At 41.3% G+C, this 13,063-nt stretch overlaps 8 protein-coding genes across 8 annotated transcripts; 6 read left to right on the forward strand and 2 right to left on the reverse strand.

Annotated features, from left to right (window-relative positions):
• Nucleotides 1-393: 393 nt before the first annotated feature.
• LYS21 (homocitrate synthase LYS21) lies at nucleotides 394-1,716 on the forward strand (the record flags this gene model as incomplete). The annotated part of the gene is made up of 1 exon (XM_056232253.1): nucleotides 394-1,716. The coding sequence occupies one exon, from the start codon at nucleotides 394-396 to the stop codon at nucleotides 1,714-1,716; it is 1,323 nt and encodes a 440-aa protein (XP_056086550.1).
• A 437-nt stretch (nucleotides 1,717-2,153) lies between these two features.
• STF1 (ATPase-binding protein) lies at nucleotides 2,154-2,414 on the forward strand (the record flags this gene model as incomplete). Its single annotated transcript, XM_056232254.1, has 1 exon — nucleotides 2,154-2,414. The coding sequence occupies one exon, from the start codon at nucleotides 2,154-2,156 to the stop codon at nucleotides 2,412-2,414; it is 261 nt and encodes an 86-aa protein (XP_056086551.1).
• A 502-nt stretch (nucleotides 2,415-2,916) lies between these two features.
• RPP1B (ribosomal protein P1 beta) lies at nucleotides 2,917-3,578 on the forward strand (the record flags this gene model as incomplete). Its single annotated transcript, XM_056232255.1, has 2 exons — nucleotides 2,917-3,030; nucleotides 3,375-3,578. 2 exons carry the CDS (start codon nucleotides 2,917-2,919, stop codon nucleotides 3,576-3,578), a joined length of 318 nt encoding a protein of 105 aa, XP_056086552.1.
• Nucleotides 3,579-4,086: 508 nt separating this feature from the next.
• On the forward strand, nucleotides 4,087-4,959 carry SKDI04G1170 (uncharacterized protein; the record flags this gene model as incomplete). Its single annotated transcript, XM_056232256.1, has 1 exon — nucleotides 4,087-4,959. The coding sequence occupies one exon, from the start codon at nucleotides 4,087-4,089 to the stop codon at nucleotides 4,957-4,959; it is 873 nt and encodes a 290-aa protein (XP_056086553.1).
• A 754-nt stretch (nucleotides 4,960-5,713) lies between these two features.
• Nucleotides 5,714-6,949, forward strand: VCX1 (Vcx1p; the record flags this gene model as incomplete). The annotated part of the gene is made up of 1 exon (XM_056232257.1): nucleotides 5,714-6,949. The coding sequence occupies one exon, from the start codon at nucleotides 5,714-5,716 to the stop codon at nucleotides 6,947-6,949; it is 1,236 nt and encodes a 411-aa protein (XP_056086554.1).
• Nucleotides 6,950-8,060: 1,111 nt separating this feature from the next.
• PCL2 (cyclin PCL2) lies at nucleotides 8,061-8,987 on the forward strand (the record flags this gene model as incomplete). The annotated part of the gene is made up of 1 exon (XM_056232258.1): nucleotides 8,061-8,987. The coding sequence occupies one exon, from the start codon at nucleotides 8,061-8,063 to the stop codon at nucleotides 8,985-8,987; it is 927 nt and encodes a 308-aa protein (XP_056086555.1).
• A 334-nt stretch (nucleotides 8,988-9,321) lies between these two features.
• CDC48 (AAA family ATPase CDC48) lies at nucleotides 9,322-11,829 on the reverse strand (the record flags this gene model as incomplete). The annotated part of the gene is made up of 1 exon (XM_056232259.1): nucleotides 9,322-11,829. One exon carries the CDS (start codon nucleotides 11,827-11,829, stop codon nucleotides 9,322-9,324), a length of 2,508 nt encoding a protein of 835 aa, XP_056086556.1.
• Nucleotides 11,830-12,198: 369 nt separating this feature from the next.
• Nucleotides 12,199-12,742, reverse strand: HNT1 (adenosine 5'-monophosphoramidase; the record flags this gene model as incomplete). Its single annotated transcript, XM_056232260.1, has 2 exons — nucleotides 12,199-12,578; nucleotides 12,688-12,742. The coding sequence occupies 2 exons, from the start codon at nucleotides 12,740-12,742 to the stop codon at nucleotides 12,199-12,201; spliced, it is 435 nt and encodes a 144-aa protein (XP_056086557.1).
• Between the last annotated feature and the right edge of the window lie 321 nt (nucleotides 12,743-13,063).

Here is a 13,063-nt window from a genome sequence, read left to right on the forward strand (position 1 = left end):
TAATAGCGAGAACACCAGGCTGGAGATGATCGGGCGAGGAGAGTCAGTCAGTGGCAGAGTTGAAATTCCGCTGGAAAATAGTTGTCAGCAGCACTTGCACTGAGAAATTCGCGCAGAAGTCACGTCGCGCATTGCCCGACGTGAAAGAATGGCAAGAATTAGTCACTTTACACAGTCGAATGCCAACAGCAAGCTGATCATTGTAATTATGTGTGGTTCTAGTTTACTGCGAATGAGCAATCTTGGGCCTGCGCTTATTTACCCTTGCGTACAGTCTTCTATATATATAGCAGCCCTCATTACTTGTCTATTTTTTTGCTCTTATAGTGCTTCTTACTTCCTATATCTTCAGAGTGCATCAACTACCTAAGTAACTGTACACCTTAGCAAATCATGTCTGGAAATAACGAATTTCAAAGTGTCACTGAATCGACTACTGCCCCAACCACTAGCAACCCATACGGTCCAAATCCTGCGGATTACCTTTCCAATGTTAAGAATTTTCAACTGATTGATTCAACCTTGAGAGAAGGTGAACAATTTGCCAACGCATTCTTCGATACCGAAAAGAAGATTGAAATCGCCAGGGCTTTGGATGATTTTGGTGTGGACTACATCGAGTTGACTTCACCCGTGGCATCTGAACAGTCCAGAAAGGACTGTGAGGCCATCTGTAAACTAGGCTTGAAGGCCAAAATTCTAACCCATATCCGTTGTCATATGGACGATGCCAGAGTTGCCGTACAGACTGGTGTCGACGGTGTCGATGTGGTCATCGGTACCTCCAAGTTTCTGAGACAGTATTCCCACGGTAAGGACATGAACTACATTGCCAAAAGTGCTGTGGAAGTTATTGAATTTGTCAAATCCAAGGGCATCGAAATTAGATTCTCTTCTGAAGACTCCTTCAGAAGTGACCTGGTTGACCTTTTGAACATCTACAAAACTGTTGACAAGATCGGTGTAAATAGAGTCGGTATTGCCGATACCGTGGGTTGTGCTAACCCAAGACAAGTGTATGAACTTGTCAGAACTTTGAAAAGTGTTGTCCACTGTGACGTCGAGTGTCATTTCCATAACGATACCGGTTGCGCCATCGCGAACGCTTACACAGCCTTGGAAGGTGGTGCTAGATTGATCGACGTTAGTGTACTGGGCATTGGTGAAAGAAACGGTATCACTCCTCTCGGTGGTCTAATGGCAAGAATGATCGTTGCCGCACCAGACTATGTTAAATCCAAGTACAAGCTGCACAAGATCAGAGACATCGAAAATCTGGTGGCAGACGCCGTGGAGGTCAATATCCCATTCAACAACCCTATTACCGGGTTCTGTGCATTCACTCATAAAGCTGGTATCCATGCCAAGGCCATTCTAGCGAATCCATCTACCTACGAGATTCTGGACCCTCACGATTTCGGTATGAAGAGGTATATTCACTTCGCTAACAGATTAACAGGTTGGAACGCCATCAAATCAAGAGTTGACCAACTGAACTTGAATTTGACAGATGATCAGATTAAAGAAGTCACGGCTAAAATCAAGAGGCTGGGTGATGTGAGACCGCTAAATATTGATGATGTAGATTCCATTATCAAGGACTTCCATGCCGAATTGGGTACCCCAATTTTGAAACCGGTAAATAAGGGTATTGATGACGAAAATATGGATCTTTCTAACGGGCATGCATCTAAAAAGGCTAAGGTTGCCAAATAAACACATGAAATAAACTACACATAGTTCAGGCAAGCGTATACTAGATATTCTATAGGTGCGAGGTGCAAATACAAAAAATAATTATGTACGTTAATGTTACTTAATGAACAGCCCCTGTTGATAGATCAAGTCGCTTGACTGAAGAAGATATGGCCAAACCTGAGGTCAGGTACGAAATGGTCGGGGGCAAGCAGCTATTGCTTTTTATAGCGCTCTCGATACTATTGCGCTATTGTACGAGATATTTCCGCTAACTTGAAATCACTACATACGCCAAATGCTTTGTTTCTATTTGTCAGAAATTCGAAGCATCATTTTTAAATTTTAGGGGGCAGCCATAGATATATTATATTGGGGGAAATTGGAGTCGTTGAACTGGAGCAATTACTTGTCAAAATCTAGAAGAACCACCATTCAATCAGGTACAATCTCAAACAATGTTAAACCGTTGCATTTCTCGTCATACCAAGCTGCCAGTAAATTTAAGAGTCGCCTCTCGCTTTTATTCAGATGGCCCTCTTGGTGGTTCCGGCCCCGGTGGCCCTCAAGATATCTTCATCAAGAGAGAACGTGCTAAGGAAGATTACTATGCCAGGCAGCAGGAAAGAGAACAACTAGCTCATGTAAAGGAACAGCTGAAAGAGCACAAGAAAAAACTAGAAAATTTAGAAAACAAGATTAACAACCTTTCAAAGTGATTGATAATCACTACTGGGACTGATGGTTCCAAAAACAAATCATCTACGTAGAAAGAAGGATGCCTGCCAAAACTAAAACATGAGAGATAAAAGTCGACGCCACTATATAGTACTTTTAGATCTGCTTCTTCTATAAAATATACATCTCAATCAAGGAATACCACGTCAGTGGTAGGAAGAGCACTGTCTCCTTACGTATAAGAGACGTCCTTGTGGACCCATACATATTCTCTGCAATAACTCCGTACATCTATACCGCTTTATTTCTAATCTTGAAAAGGAGTTTTTTGGAATTCAAACTTTGCGTCCGCGCGAAATGGGAATCCTGTAACTGAAACTGGAGCTTCCCGTTGGCGGTTGGTAAAACTGGTTTTCAATGTAAGGCCAAGTAAGCAATTGATATTGAATCCATTAAACCCCTTTGTCATATTAAGAGCTTCTTATAAGAGATTCGATTTTAGTTGGCTTTAAATAAATAGAAAAATCAAACAACTAAGAAAAAATGTCTGACTCTATCATCTCCTTTGCTGCTTTCATCCTAGCCGATGCCGGTTTGGAAGTCACCTCCGACAACCTATTGGCTATCACCAAGGCTGCTGGTGCCAATGTCGACAACGTATGTACAAGTACAAGACAATTCCACTGTGTGTGACTACGAAAGAAAGATTGAAGAACGAACCAGTTCTAAACAAAAAGTGTGTGATGAATTCTGAATAGCAAAAACAGGAGTATCCCATAGGGTGTATCCTTTCAAACGGACGAGGATAGTAATGTGCAAGGAACTATAATAAGATGACTCGAAAAAAATCTATCTACATCACATTCTCCAACCAATATGTATCAATAAACGGAAAGCACAAGTCGGACTTTACGAACTTTTCTAAGGATCCTATTTTACTAACAAACGTAACGAAAAACAAGACTCACCGCGAGGCTTGTTAAGATTTATATTTAAATTAGGTTTGGGCCGATGTTTACGCCAAGGCTTTGGAAGGTAAGGACTTGAAACAAATCTTGTCTGGTTTCCACAATGCTGGCCCAGCTGTTGGTGCTGGTGCCGCCTCTGGTGCCACCGCCGCTGCTGGCGACGCTGCTGAAGAAGAAAAGGAAGAAGAAGCTGCTGAAGAATCCGATGACGACATGGGTTTCGGTTTATTCGATTAAACAAACGAGGAAAGTCATTTTTTCTTGAACGTTTTTTTACCCTTCTTTATGTATCTATGTTTACATATAAATAAACCTTTAATCAATTAGTATCTAAACTGAAGAACAAACCAAAAGTGTATACTATACGATTGGGCTACGGGGTTTATATGCCTCGTTCCTTACTAGAAGCGACCTTGCGGGATGCTCCTGGTTGCGGAATAACAAATTTTTCGTCTCCATGGTAACTAGAAATTACATAAACCGATGGCCGGAGGCACTTTGACGACGACGCTGACCGAAGCTTCTCCCGCGCACATTTTCTAAAATTTTTACTCATCGGAAATGAAAGGTTCTTTGACACATGTAGGCTCCCTAAGTTGGACATACGCCGGCTCTTAAAGGGTAAACAACACAGCTATAAGGCAGTAGAAACGTATCAGAATTAAATACTTTGATTTTTCTTTATATCGTGACACGAATTAGAAAGCAAAAGCACTGGACACAGTAATTTAACATTTTGGTTATTATGGAGCTAAGAAGTAGACGGAGCGCAGAGGCTTATCTTGTCACGCCTGAAGAACCTGCCAAGACAAGAAATGAAACAACCATGGAGTCCAAGGATACGGTTACTGGTAGGGAAGTAAGAAGCGGGAGTACAAGTGTATTTAGTCCCGCTTACTCTGACATTCCTACCACTGAATCGACCAAAAAAATTGATGACGGTGAATACTACAATTTTACCAGTCACTTCATGCCATCTTTAAAGAATACCAGAGAGCTGGAAGGTACAATACTTAGCCTCATACAGAGGATAAAGGAAGGCGATAACGAAACACTGGTAAGCGAGAAAGATCTCATATTGAGTGTGCTCAATAGATCGTTGGCATCCACGTCTCACTGGATGTTACAGGCCCAGCTATCGGAATTAAGAGCCACTTCAGAGGGCAGATATGCAGTGGAAACGAACCTTTTGAAGAAAGAGGTGGAGTTTCTGAAAAACAAGACCCCGAAGACCAGCAAAGAAACGGGTTTCACGAAGTTGAAATCACCTACCGAACAACCTTCGAAACGTAAGTTGTCATTGCCAGGGCTGGCGCAAAGACCTTTCTCCACCGACGCTAGATTGGAAGGCCAGCATGGAAGTGCTCCGGAAAACTCATGGAAGGCCAAAGTTCCAAAACTCCCTTCTGCTCCTAGATCATCTTTGAACGTTTTTCCCCAAAGACCTTCGACGGGCACAGATAAGAGTGAGGAAGATGAAAAAGCGGATACGTTGGAACTTGTGGAGAACAATAAACCACATCCGAGGATGAGGAGAAGAAGCGATAACCCAGCCACAAACGAGTACGTGAGAGTTTTTCACTTGGAGAAGAAGGAAACTAAATCACGAAAAAAATAACGTGATGTAAAAAAAATATCCTAAAGATTATAAGCATTTTTTTTCAGAAGCCAATCGCATTATTCTTTGATCATATTCTTTTTTCATTATTCCAGTTCACTCTTTTCAAATTCCAAGGAATACCATATCCTTTAATCTCAGTTACGACTTTTATGTTTAATATCAACTTTACCGTATGCCCCTAATCCAATGCCTCCAACTCCCTGTAATTTATATATAACTTGAGGTGAAAAGCTTTCAACAACTGAAATGGAGTTTTTTTCCGCTGGACCCAATAAAAACTATTTGTTTGGAGAGGGACACTTATTTTGTCTTTTGCCAAGACAACAATTTTGTAGTATTTGAGTTATAATTCAATGTTATATATACCGATCTAATACCTTTTTCCCGCAATTAAACCATTTTTTTATCACAACGTTAATCCCTTGTCATGCCAGATTCGAATCTTGGTGAAAATAACCTAAGCAAGCAATCGAGAATGTTTCGGAAATTGTTCGACGTAGTTCCTTTTTCCTGGATTGGACTGAACTGGACTTGACGAACGGACGGCTTGGTCAAAATTCCCGGAAAATAAAAAATTTCCCTCACGAAGAAACGGAAAACGTCAGTGCAAGGTAATATATTGCATTTCAGAGAAGGGAGGAACTCTTTGATTTCCGTTAACCTTGAAAGTAGCATTATACATGCAAATAAGTGTAAAATAACCCACTCACCAAGCATCGATCGCAAAACCAAAAAGAACAACTTCGACACAATGGATGCAACTACCCCACTATTGAGAGTTGCGGACAGCCATACAACCCGCAACCCAAAGTACACAGGATGGAGGGCTGCGATGTATGATTTAGAATTCATTTTGAAGGCGTCTCCTCTGAATTTTCTCCTAGTGTTCGTTCCCTTGGGTTTGATTTGGGGACATTTCCAATTATCTCACACATTAACATTTGTTTTCAATTTCTTGGCAATTATTCCATTAGCAGCTATCTTGGCTAATGCCACTGAGGAGTTGGCTGATAAGGCTGGTAACACGGTTGGAGGGCTTCTGAATGCCACTTTTGGTAACGCTGTGGAACTGATCGTTTCTATCATTGCCTTAAAGAAGGGTCAAGTGAGAATTGTACAGGCATCGATGTTAGGTAGTCTACTATCTAATCTACTACTAGTCCTTGGGTTCTGCTTTATATTCGGTGGGTACAATAGAGTCCAGCAAACTTTTAACCAGACTGCGGCACAAACAATGTCGTCACTACTTGCAATTGCATGTGCATCGTTGTTGATACCTGCTGCCTTCAGAGCCACTCTGCCACATGGCAAGGGCGATCATTACATTGATGGAAAGATTTTGGAACTTTCCAGGGGTACTTCCATTGTTATTCTTATCGTTTACATTCTATTCTTGTATTTCCAACTAGGCAGTCACCGTGCCCTATTTGAACAGCAAGAAGAAGAAACTGATGAAGTTATGAGCACCATTTCCCGGCAACCACATCACTCCTTGAGTGTTAAATCTTCGTTAGTGATCCTTCTAGGTACAACTGTCATCATTTCATTCTGTGCAGACTTTTTAGTCGGTACAATTGACAACGTAGTTGAATCTACCGGATTATCTAAGACGTTTATTGGTTTGATTGTCATCCCTATTGTGGGTAATGCTGCTGAACATGTTACTTCTGTCTTAGTAGCCATGAAGGACAAGATGGATCTAGCACTAGGTGTTGCCATCGGTTCCTCTTTACAAGTCGCCTTATTCGTTACACCGTTCATGGTCCTTGTAGGCTGGATGATTGATGTTCCAATGACGTTGAATTTCTCCACTTTTGAAACCACTACGCTATTTATCGCTGTTTTCCTATCCAATTATCTAATTCTCGACGGTGAATCTAACTGGCTGGAAGGTGTCATGTCTCTGGCTATGTACATCCTGATTGCAATGGCTTTCTTCTATTATCCGGATGAGAAAACCCTTGATTCTATCGGAAAAAGTTTATAAGTAAGAATAGTGGCAGAAATCCTCCTCTTTCCTTTTTCTAAACTATATTATATAAGATTTTTTTTATTCCTTTTCTTTTTACCATCTTTCCGCCCAGGGACCATTATTACAAGTATATTTCATGTCTTACAGATCATGTTTATGATTATTATATTCTCTCTATATCTCTATATGTACACAAATGAATAGAAATACCGAATTCAATTTGGAAAAATGTTTTCAAGGCCAACGCAACCTTTCCTGCTCCTTCGGAAACCTAAATTCTGCAACATTTCCATTTTGGTAGAAGGTCCGATATTCCGAATCTTCTTCAACTGCAACTCGTATTCTTGTTGCAACACGCTAATTGCCCCAGAAAACTGTCCAGGGTAATGATATCTATCTTTCCTAGGGTGGCAAAACTTTTGCAAGAATTCTACTTAAATCAATATAGTGCCGCAATCTAATTCTGCATAAGAGAGCCTCATTAAAAGGAGACTTGCCCTGGTAAAACACATGTGAATGACATTCTTGACAGCAAGTTCTTTCTTCAACGAAGCTGGTCTAAACTAAATTAAGAATGTCATTCGAAACACATTCTTGCCATGCCACGTCACAGCATTCTAGCTGGAAGAAAAAAAGCCAAGCAAATATCGCTTGCAGAAAAGGCCAGCTGTAGAATAAAATAAGCCCAGCTGCAATTTTTGTAGTGTCTTTTCGTGACGCGAAAAAAATAAGTTCACAAAACACGAAAAGGAGTTATGCAGGTGAAGTTTTTTGGTGGCGCCGCTGCGGCCAATTCTGCGCTCGAGGGTACTTCAAGGCTTTGGCTGGTTACCTACTTAGTTCAAATTGCGAAGGCATCTATTGTTCCTGCAAACACGCCATCGGGCTAAATGGTCGCTGTAACATTGGAGACGTGTGGGACTTCACTCAAGTTTGTTACAGATTGATCGATTTACGTCTCTGATGCAAGTCCACCTGCTCCTGAGTGCTTTTTTTTTCTTATTCTTATAAGTTCCCTTTTTCTTTTACTTGCTATAGTTCCCTTATAAAAGCAAGAACCGGTGCTAACCAAACAGGACAGTAACGCAAATCTTAGTACGGCAACAAAGTTCTACCCAAAAGAAAAATGTCAAACTACGAAGCTTTGCTAAAATTTAACAGAAAGACCGTTTCTAAAGAGATGGTTCAATACCTAGCTTCGACCACTGCTTCCATTATCAAAATCAAGAAAACGAATAGTATGATAGACATCGCACTGCCAGCTCCACCCTTGACTAAATTCATTAATGGGTTGATAAAGCATTCGAATGTCCAAACTCCCACTCTTATGGCCACCTCTGTATATTTGGCCAAACTAAGGTCCATAATACCGAGTAACGTCTATGGCATAGAGACCACAAGACATAGGATATTTCTGGGTTGTCTGATTTTGGCCGCAAAGACGTTGAATGATTCTTCTCCCCTTAACAAGCATTGGGCCGAATATACTGACGGTCTCCTTGTACTACGAGAGGTTAACACCATAGAAAGGGAATTACTAGAATACTTCGACTGGGATGTGACTATCTCGACAGACGATTTAATTACATCCCTGTCGCCATTCTTGAAGCCTATAAAGGAGGAAAAGTTGCACAAGGTACAAAGAGACCGTCACATGCTTGATGTTCCCTCTGCTCAAGGGAAAGTCATGGTTAACAAATCTTCCCTTATTCACTCACGTTCCTCGTCTAATATGTCTATCCCATCTTTGGCTTCCACCTCGACCTTGTCCACGCTGGAATCTAGAAGATCGAATTTGTCCAATTATAGCAACAGGATACAAGCCTTGCCCGAACTGAGTGAACCCAATTGCTGTGGCAAGGACTACTCTCCGCGAGCTTCTAATGTGGATTCCAAACACAACGACAAGGAAAACAAGAGGCCAATATCGACAAGTAAGCCATTTAATTTCAGCAAAGTACGACCCGTAATCTTGAAGACGGGGTTAGATGGACCGATGATAAACGAGGATTTAAGACCAAAGAAATCAAATTGGTCAACTTTCTTCAAATAGTGATATTGAATATCTCAAATCTTTTTGCTCATGCCATTAAGGAAGAAAGGCAGAAACAGTACATAGAGTGAATGAGATCACGTCGCCCATTTATTTTTCTTCACATGTTTTACCTATGAATATACATACATAATGACACATACCACCACAAATGCATTTTTCCAATAGTTTGGCCTTTTTATTTTTTTATATTCGGAAATTTGAGAGGTAAACATAAAAAAGAAGTTGCCACCATGTTATAACTAAGGATTTATTTTATATTCATGTATATAATCGAATTTATATAGAAATGACTTGGTTTACGATTTAAAATAAAGATATACCTGGAATTTAACTAACTATACAAATCGTCATCTTCTTCCGCATTAGCACCGAATGCCGCGCCCGCCCCACTTGGAGCACTATTATTTGTGTTAGCATTGTCCGTACCAGTAGTACCTAATGGAGCATCGTTAAAGTTGAAATTACTGAATTGACCTCTAGATGCCTTCATTTGTTGGGAATATGCTTCATAACGACGCAATTCAGCATCTGAGACAGAACGTTTGGCAGTCTTCATAGCTTCTGAAAAATGTTCCTTTGTGATGTATGGAACAGGGTCTACTTCTGGCTCTTGTTCAGCCTTTGCTCCCTCATCTGTCATATCCACATCTTCACCCTCTGCTTTGACCTCCTTTTCAGCTTCGTGTTGTTTGTGAGCTTCGATAGAGTCCTTGATGGCGTATTTGGCAGCCCTCTGTACAATGTACAATAAATCGGCACCTGAAAAACCTTGAGTAGCTTTAGCAATCGCAGTTAATTCTAAACCTGGTTCTAATGGCGTTTTCCTCAATTGGGCGTTTAAAATAGATAATCTAGCATTTTCATCTGGTAATGGAACATAAATCAGTTGATCTAATCTCCCGGGTCTCAAAATAGCAGGGTCGATTTGATCTGGTCTGTTGGTGGCACCGATCACGAAAACATTCTTCTTGGCATTCATACCATCCATTTCTGTCAGTAATTGATTAACAACTCTATCAGAAGCACCACCTGCATCACCCAAAGAACCACCTCTTGCCTTAGCAATGGAATCCAATTCATCCAAAAAGACGACAGTTGGCGCAGCGGCTCTTGCCTTATCGAAAATATCACGAATATTAGATTCTGACTCACCATACCACATGCTCAATAGTTCTGGACCTTTGACTGAAATAAAGTTGGCAGAAACTTCAGTAGCCACGGCTTTAGCCAGCAAAGTTTTACCTGTACCTGGTGGGCCATAAAACAGCACACCCTTTGATGGAGATAGACCAAACTTGGTGTATTGATCTGGATGTAAGACTGGGTATTCAACGGTCTCCTTCAATTCCTCCTTAATCTCATCTAGACCACCAACATCATCCCAAGTGACATTGACGCTTTCAACAACAGTTTCACGCAATGCAGATGGGTTGGAGTTACCTAGAGCAAATCTGAAATTGTCCATAGTGACTCCTAAAGAATCAAGTACTTCTGCGTCAATTTCGTCTTCATCTAAATCTATCAAGTCCATTTTTTCACGGATTTGTTGCATAGCAGCTTCAGAACACAAAGAAGCGATATCGGCACCAACATAACCATGTGTTTCTGCGGCCAAGGCTTCCAAGTCAACGTCATCAGCCAGTTTCATATTCTTGGTATGAATACGCAGAACTTCTAGTCTACCGGTAGCATCTGGAATACCGATGTCCACTTCACGATCGAATCTACCGAATCTTCTTAGGGCAGGATCAATGGAGTTTGGTCTGTTGGTTGCAGCGATGACAACAACATTAGATCTTGCCTTCATACCGTCCATCAAAGTCAACAATTGAGAAACAACTCTTCTTTCAACTTCACCATTAGTTTTGTCTCTCTTTGGAGCAATGGAGTCGATTTCGTCAATGAAAATAATAGCTGGAGCATTCTTTTCAGCTTCTTCGAAGGCCTTCCTCAGATTAGATTCAGATTCACCAGCCATCTTGGACATAACTTCTGGACCATTGATTAAGAAAAAGAAAGCACCAGTTTCATTAGCAACGGCCCTTGCCATCAATGTTTTACCTGTACCAGGTGGACCATACATCAACACACCTCTTGGCGGCTTGATCCCAATGGCTTTGAACAATTGAGGATGTCTCAATGGCAATTCGACCATTTCTCTGATTTGAGCCATCTGCTTACGACAGCCACCAATATCGTCGTAGCCGACTTCATTCATGTTATTTTCCTCGTCTTCCCTGTTGATTGGCTCACCTTCCCAGTGGATGATGGTATCTTGAGCCACAACGGCATATTCTTCAGGCTCGACATCTACGACTTTGAATTCGACTTGTCTCATACCACCCCGGACAACAAAATGATCTCCTTTTCTAACTGGTCTATACGCTTCCACAAAGTAAGGCTTCAAGAAAACATCGAAAAGATTACCGGTAATACCTTCGATAGAATCAGCAATTGGTAGCACGGAAATTCTGGTGGCGTACTTGATGTCAGGGCAAGGATGAATCGTAACCAAATCACCCAATCTGATGCGTAAATTGTTACGAACCACACGGTTTATCCTACATGCTCCGTCTTCCAATTCATCATCGATCAAAACGATTAACACCGTGTCCTTTCTCTTCTTACCCTTTACAAGAACGGTATCACCACGGAACAATTCCAACTTGTCCATGGTGTTGGAGTTGATGGCAATGACAGAGTTGTCGTCATTGATAGCATCGTCGACCAGCAGCATGTTATCCTTCTTCTTTCTTCTCAGAATGGCAGTGGCGGTTTTATCCTCTTCACGAGGGTCGACACCGGAGGCGTCCAAAAGTGGCTTGTGTTCTTCACCCATGATTTGTATATCTGTCTTATGGTTGAGCCAGTTATCGAGTCAATGGAGTTGGGTCAAATTTGATGTGATTATGTGGAATAAGCAAATCCCATACCGATCTCTTAAATACACGGCCCTGATATATATGTCCTTTTTTGCCACCGAATTCACATTCGAGGGGTTTCCGGGTAGTGCGCACAGATGTAGATAAATATGGAAAGAGATAGAGCTTGCCCATGGCACTGAAAATTGATCCATCAACAGTATGACTGGCCAGAAATATAGCGATTAGCACTGTGAGGTAGGCATGAAGTGGACGCACCCACATATACATAGATTTAAATACAAAAATAATATGCTAAAAAAAAAATACCATCGCATGCATTTATTCTAATCAGAGCCTTCTAATTTGGCGAGCAATTCCTTGTGTAGTTTACCTAACTTGTCGAAGTCACTTTCTTGCGCTGGCCAGCCTACAATCAAACCGCTCTTCTCGTCTCTCTTAGGAATCAAATGGAAGTGCACGTGGTCGACTTCCTGGTGCGCAATCTTACCATTGTTTTGTAAGACATTGTAGGTGTCTAATTTCATCGCCTTGGCCAATCTCTTGGCAATTGGCATGGCATCAGTAAGAAATTCGTCTGGGATGTCGTGTAATTTGGCACCGTGATACTTAGGAATGATTAAGGTATGGCCTTCAGCGGTGGGTTGGATGTCCAAGAACGCATACGAGTACTTGGTTTCGATCAATTTGAAAGATGGAATTTCACCTGTTGCACAGCGGACCGATTGTTAATATTTCATTCTATGTACAAATATACTATATAACGCCATTGCCGTTGCTGGAGGGCGTAAGCAGCGTTTCCAAATACCACATACCTTTAATAATTTTACAAAATATGCAGGCAGCATCAAGGGCAGCAGGAGCAGACATTGTTGCAGTTTTGAGATGTTGTAGTTTTTTATTGACTCAAATATTGATGTCTAAAGGTCTCAGAATGATACTGAAGAGCCCTTTTTCTCCATATTGTTCTCCGCTTTCAAAGCTCGCATCTATCACATCGCACGACCGTACAGTTTCATAGTTGGAAGGGTTGAAACAGGACCATCTGTGGAAGCATCAGTGAACCCGCCATTGCCACTGCAGGGGACATTCCGTTTCAAGCGCCACCACGACTATGAAATGGTCGACTTTGCTAGTCAGTATCCTTTCTTTTTCGCTTGCGATGCTTGTATATAAGTATGCGTATCTCGC

The sequence above is a fragment of the Saccharomyces kudriavzevii genome, assembly GCF_947243775.1.
Source record: "Saccharomyces kudriavzevii IFO 1802 strain IFO1802 genome assembly, chromosome: 4".
In the NCBI taxonomy this organism is placed as follows: Eukaryota; Fungi; Ascomycota; class Saccharomycetes; order Saccharomycetales; family Saccharomycetaceae; genus Saccharomyces; species Saccharomyces kudriavzevii.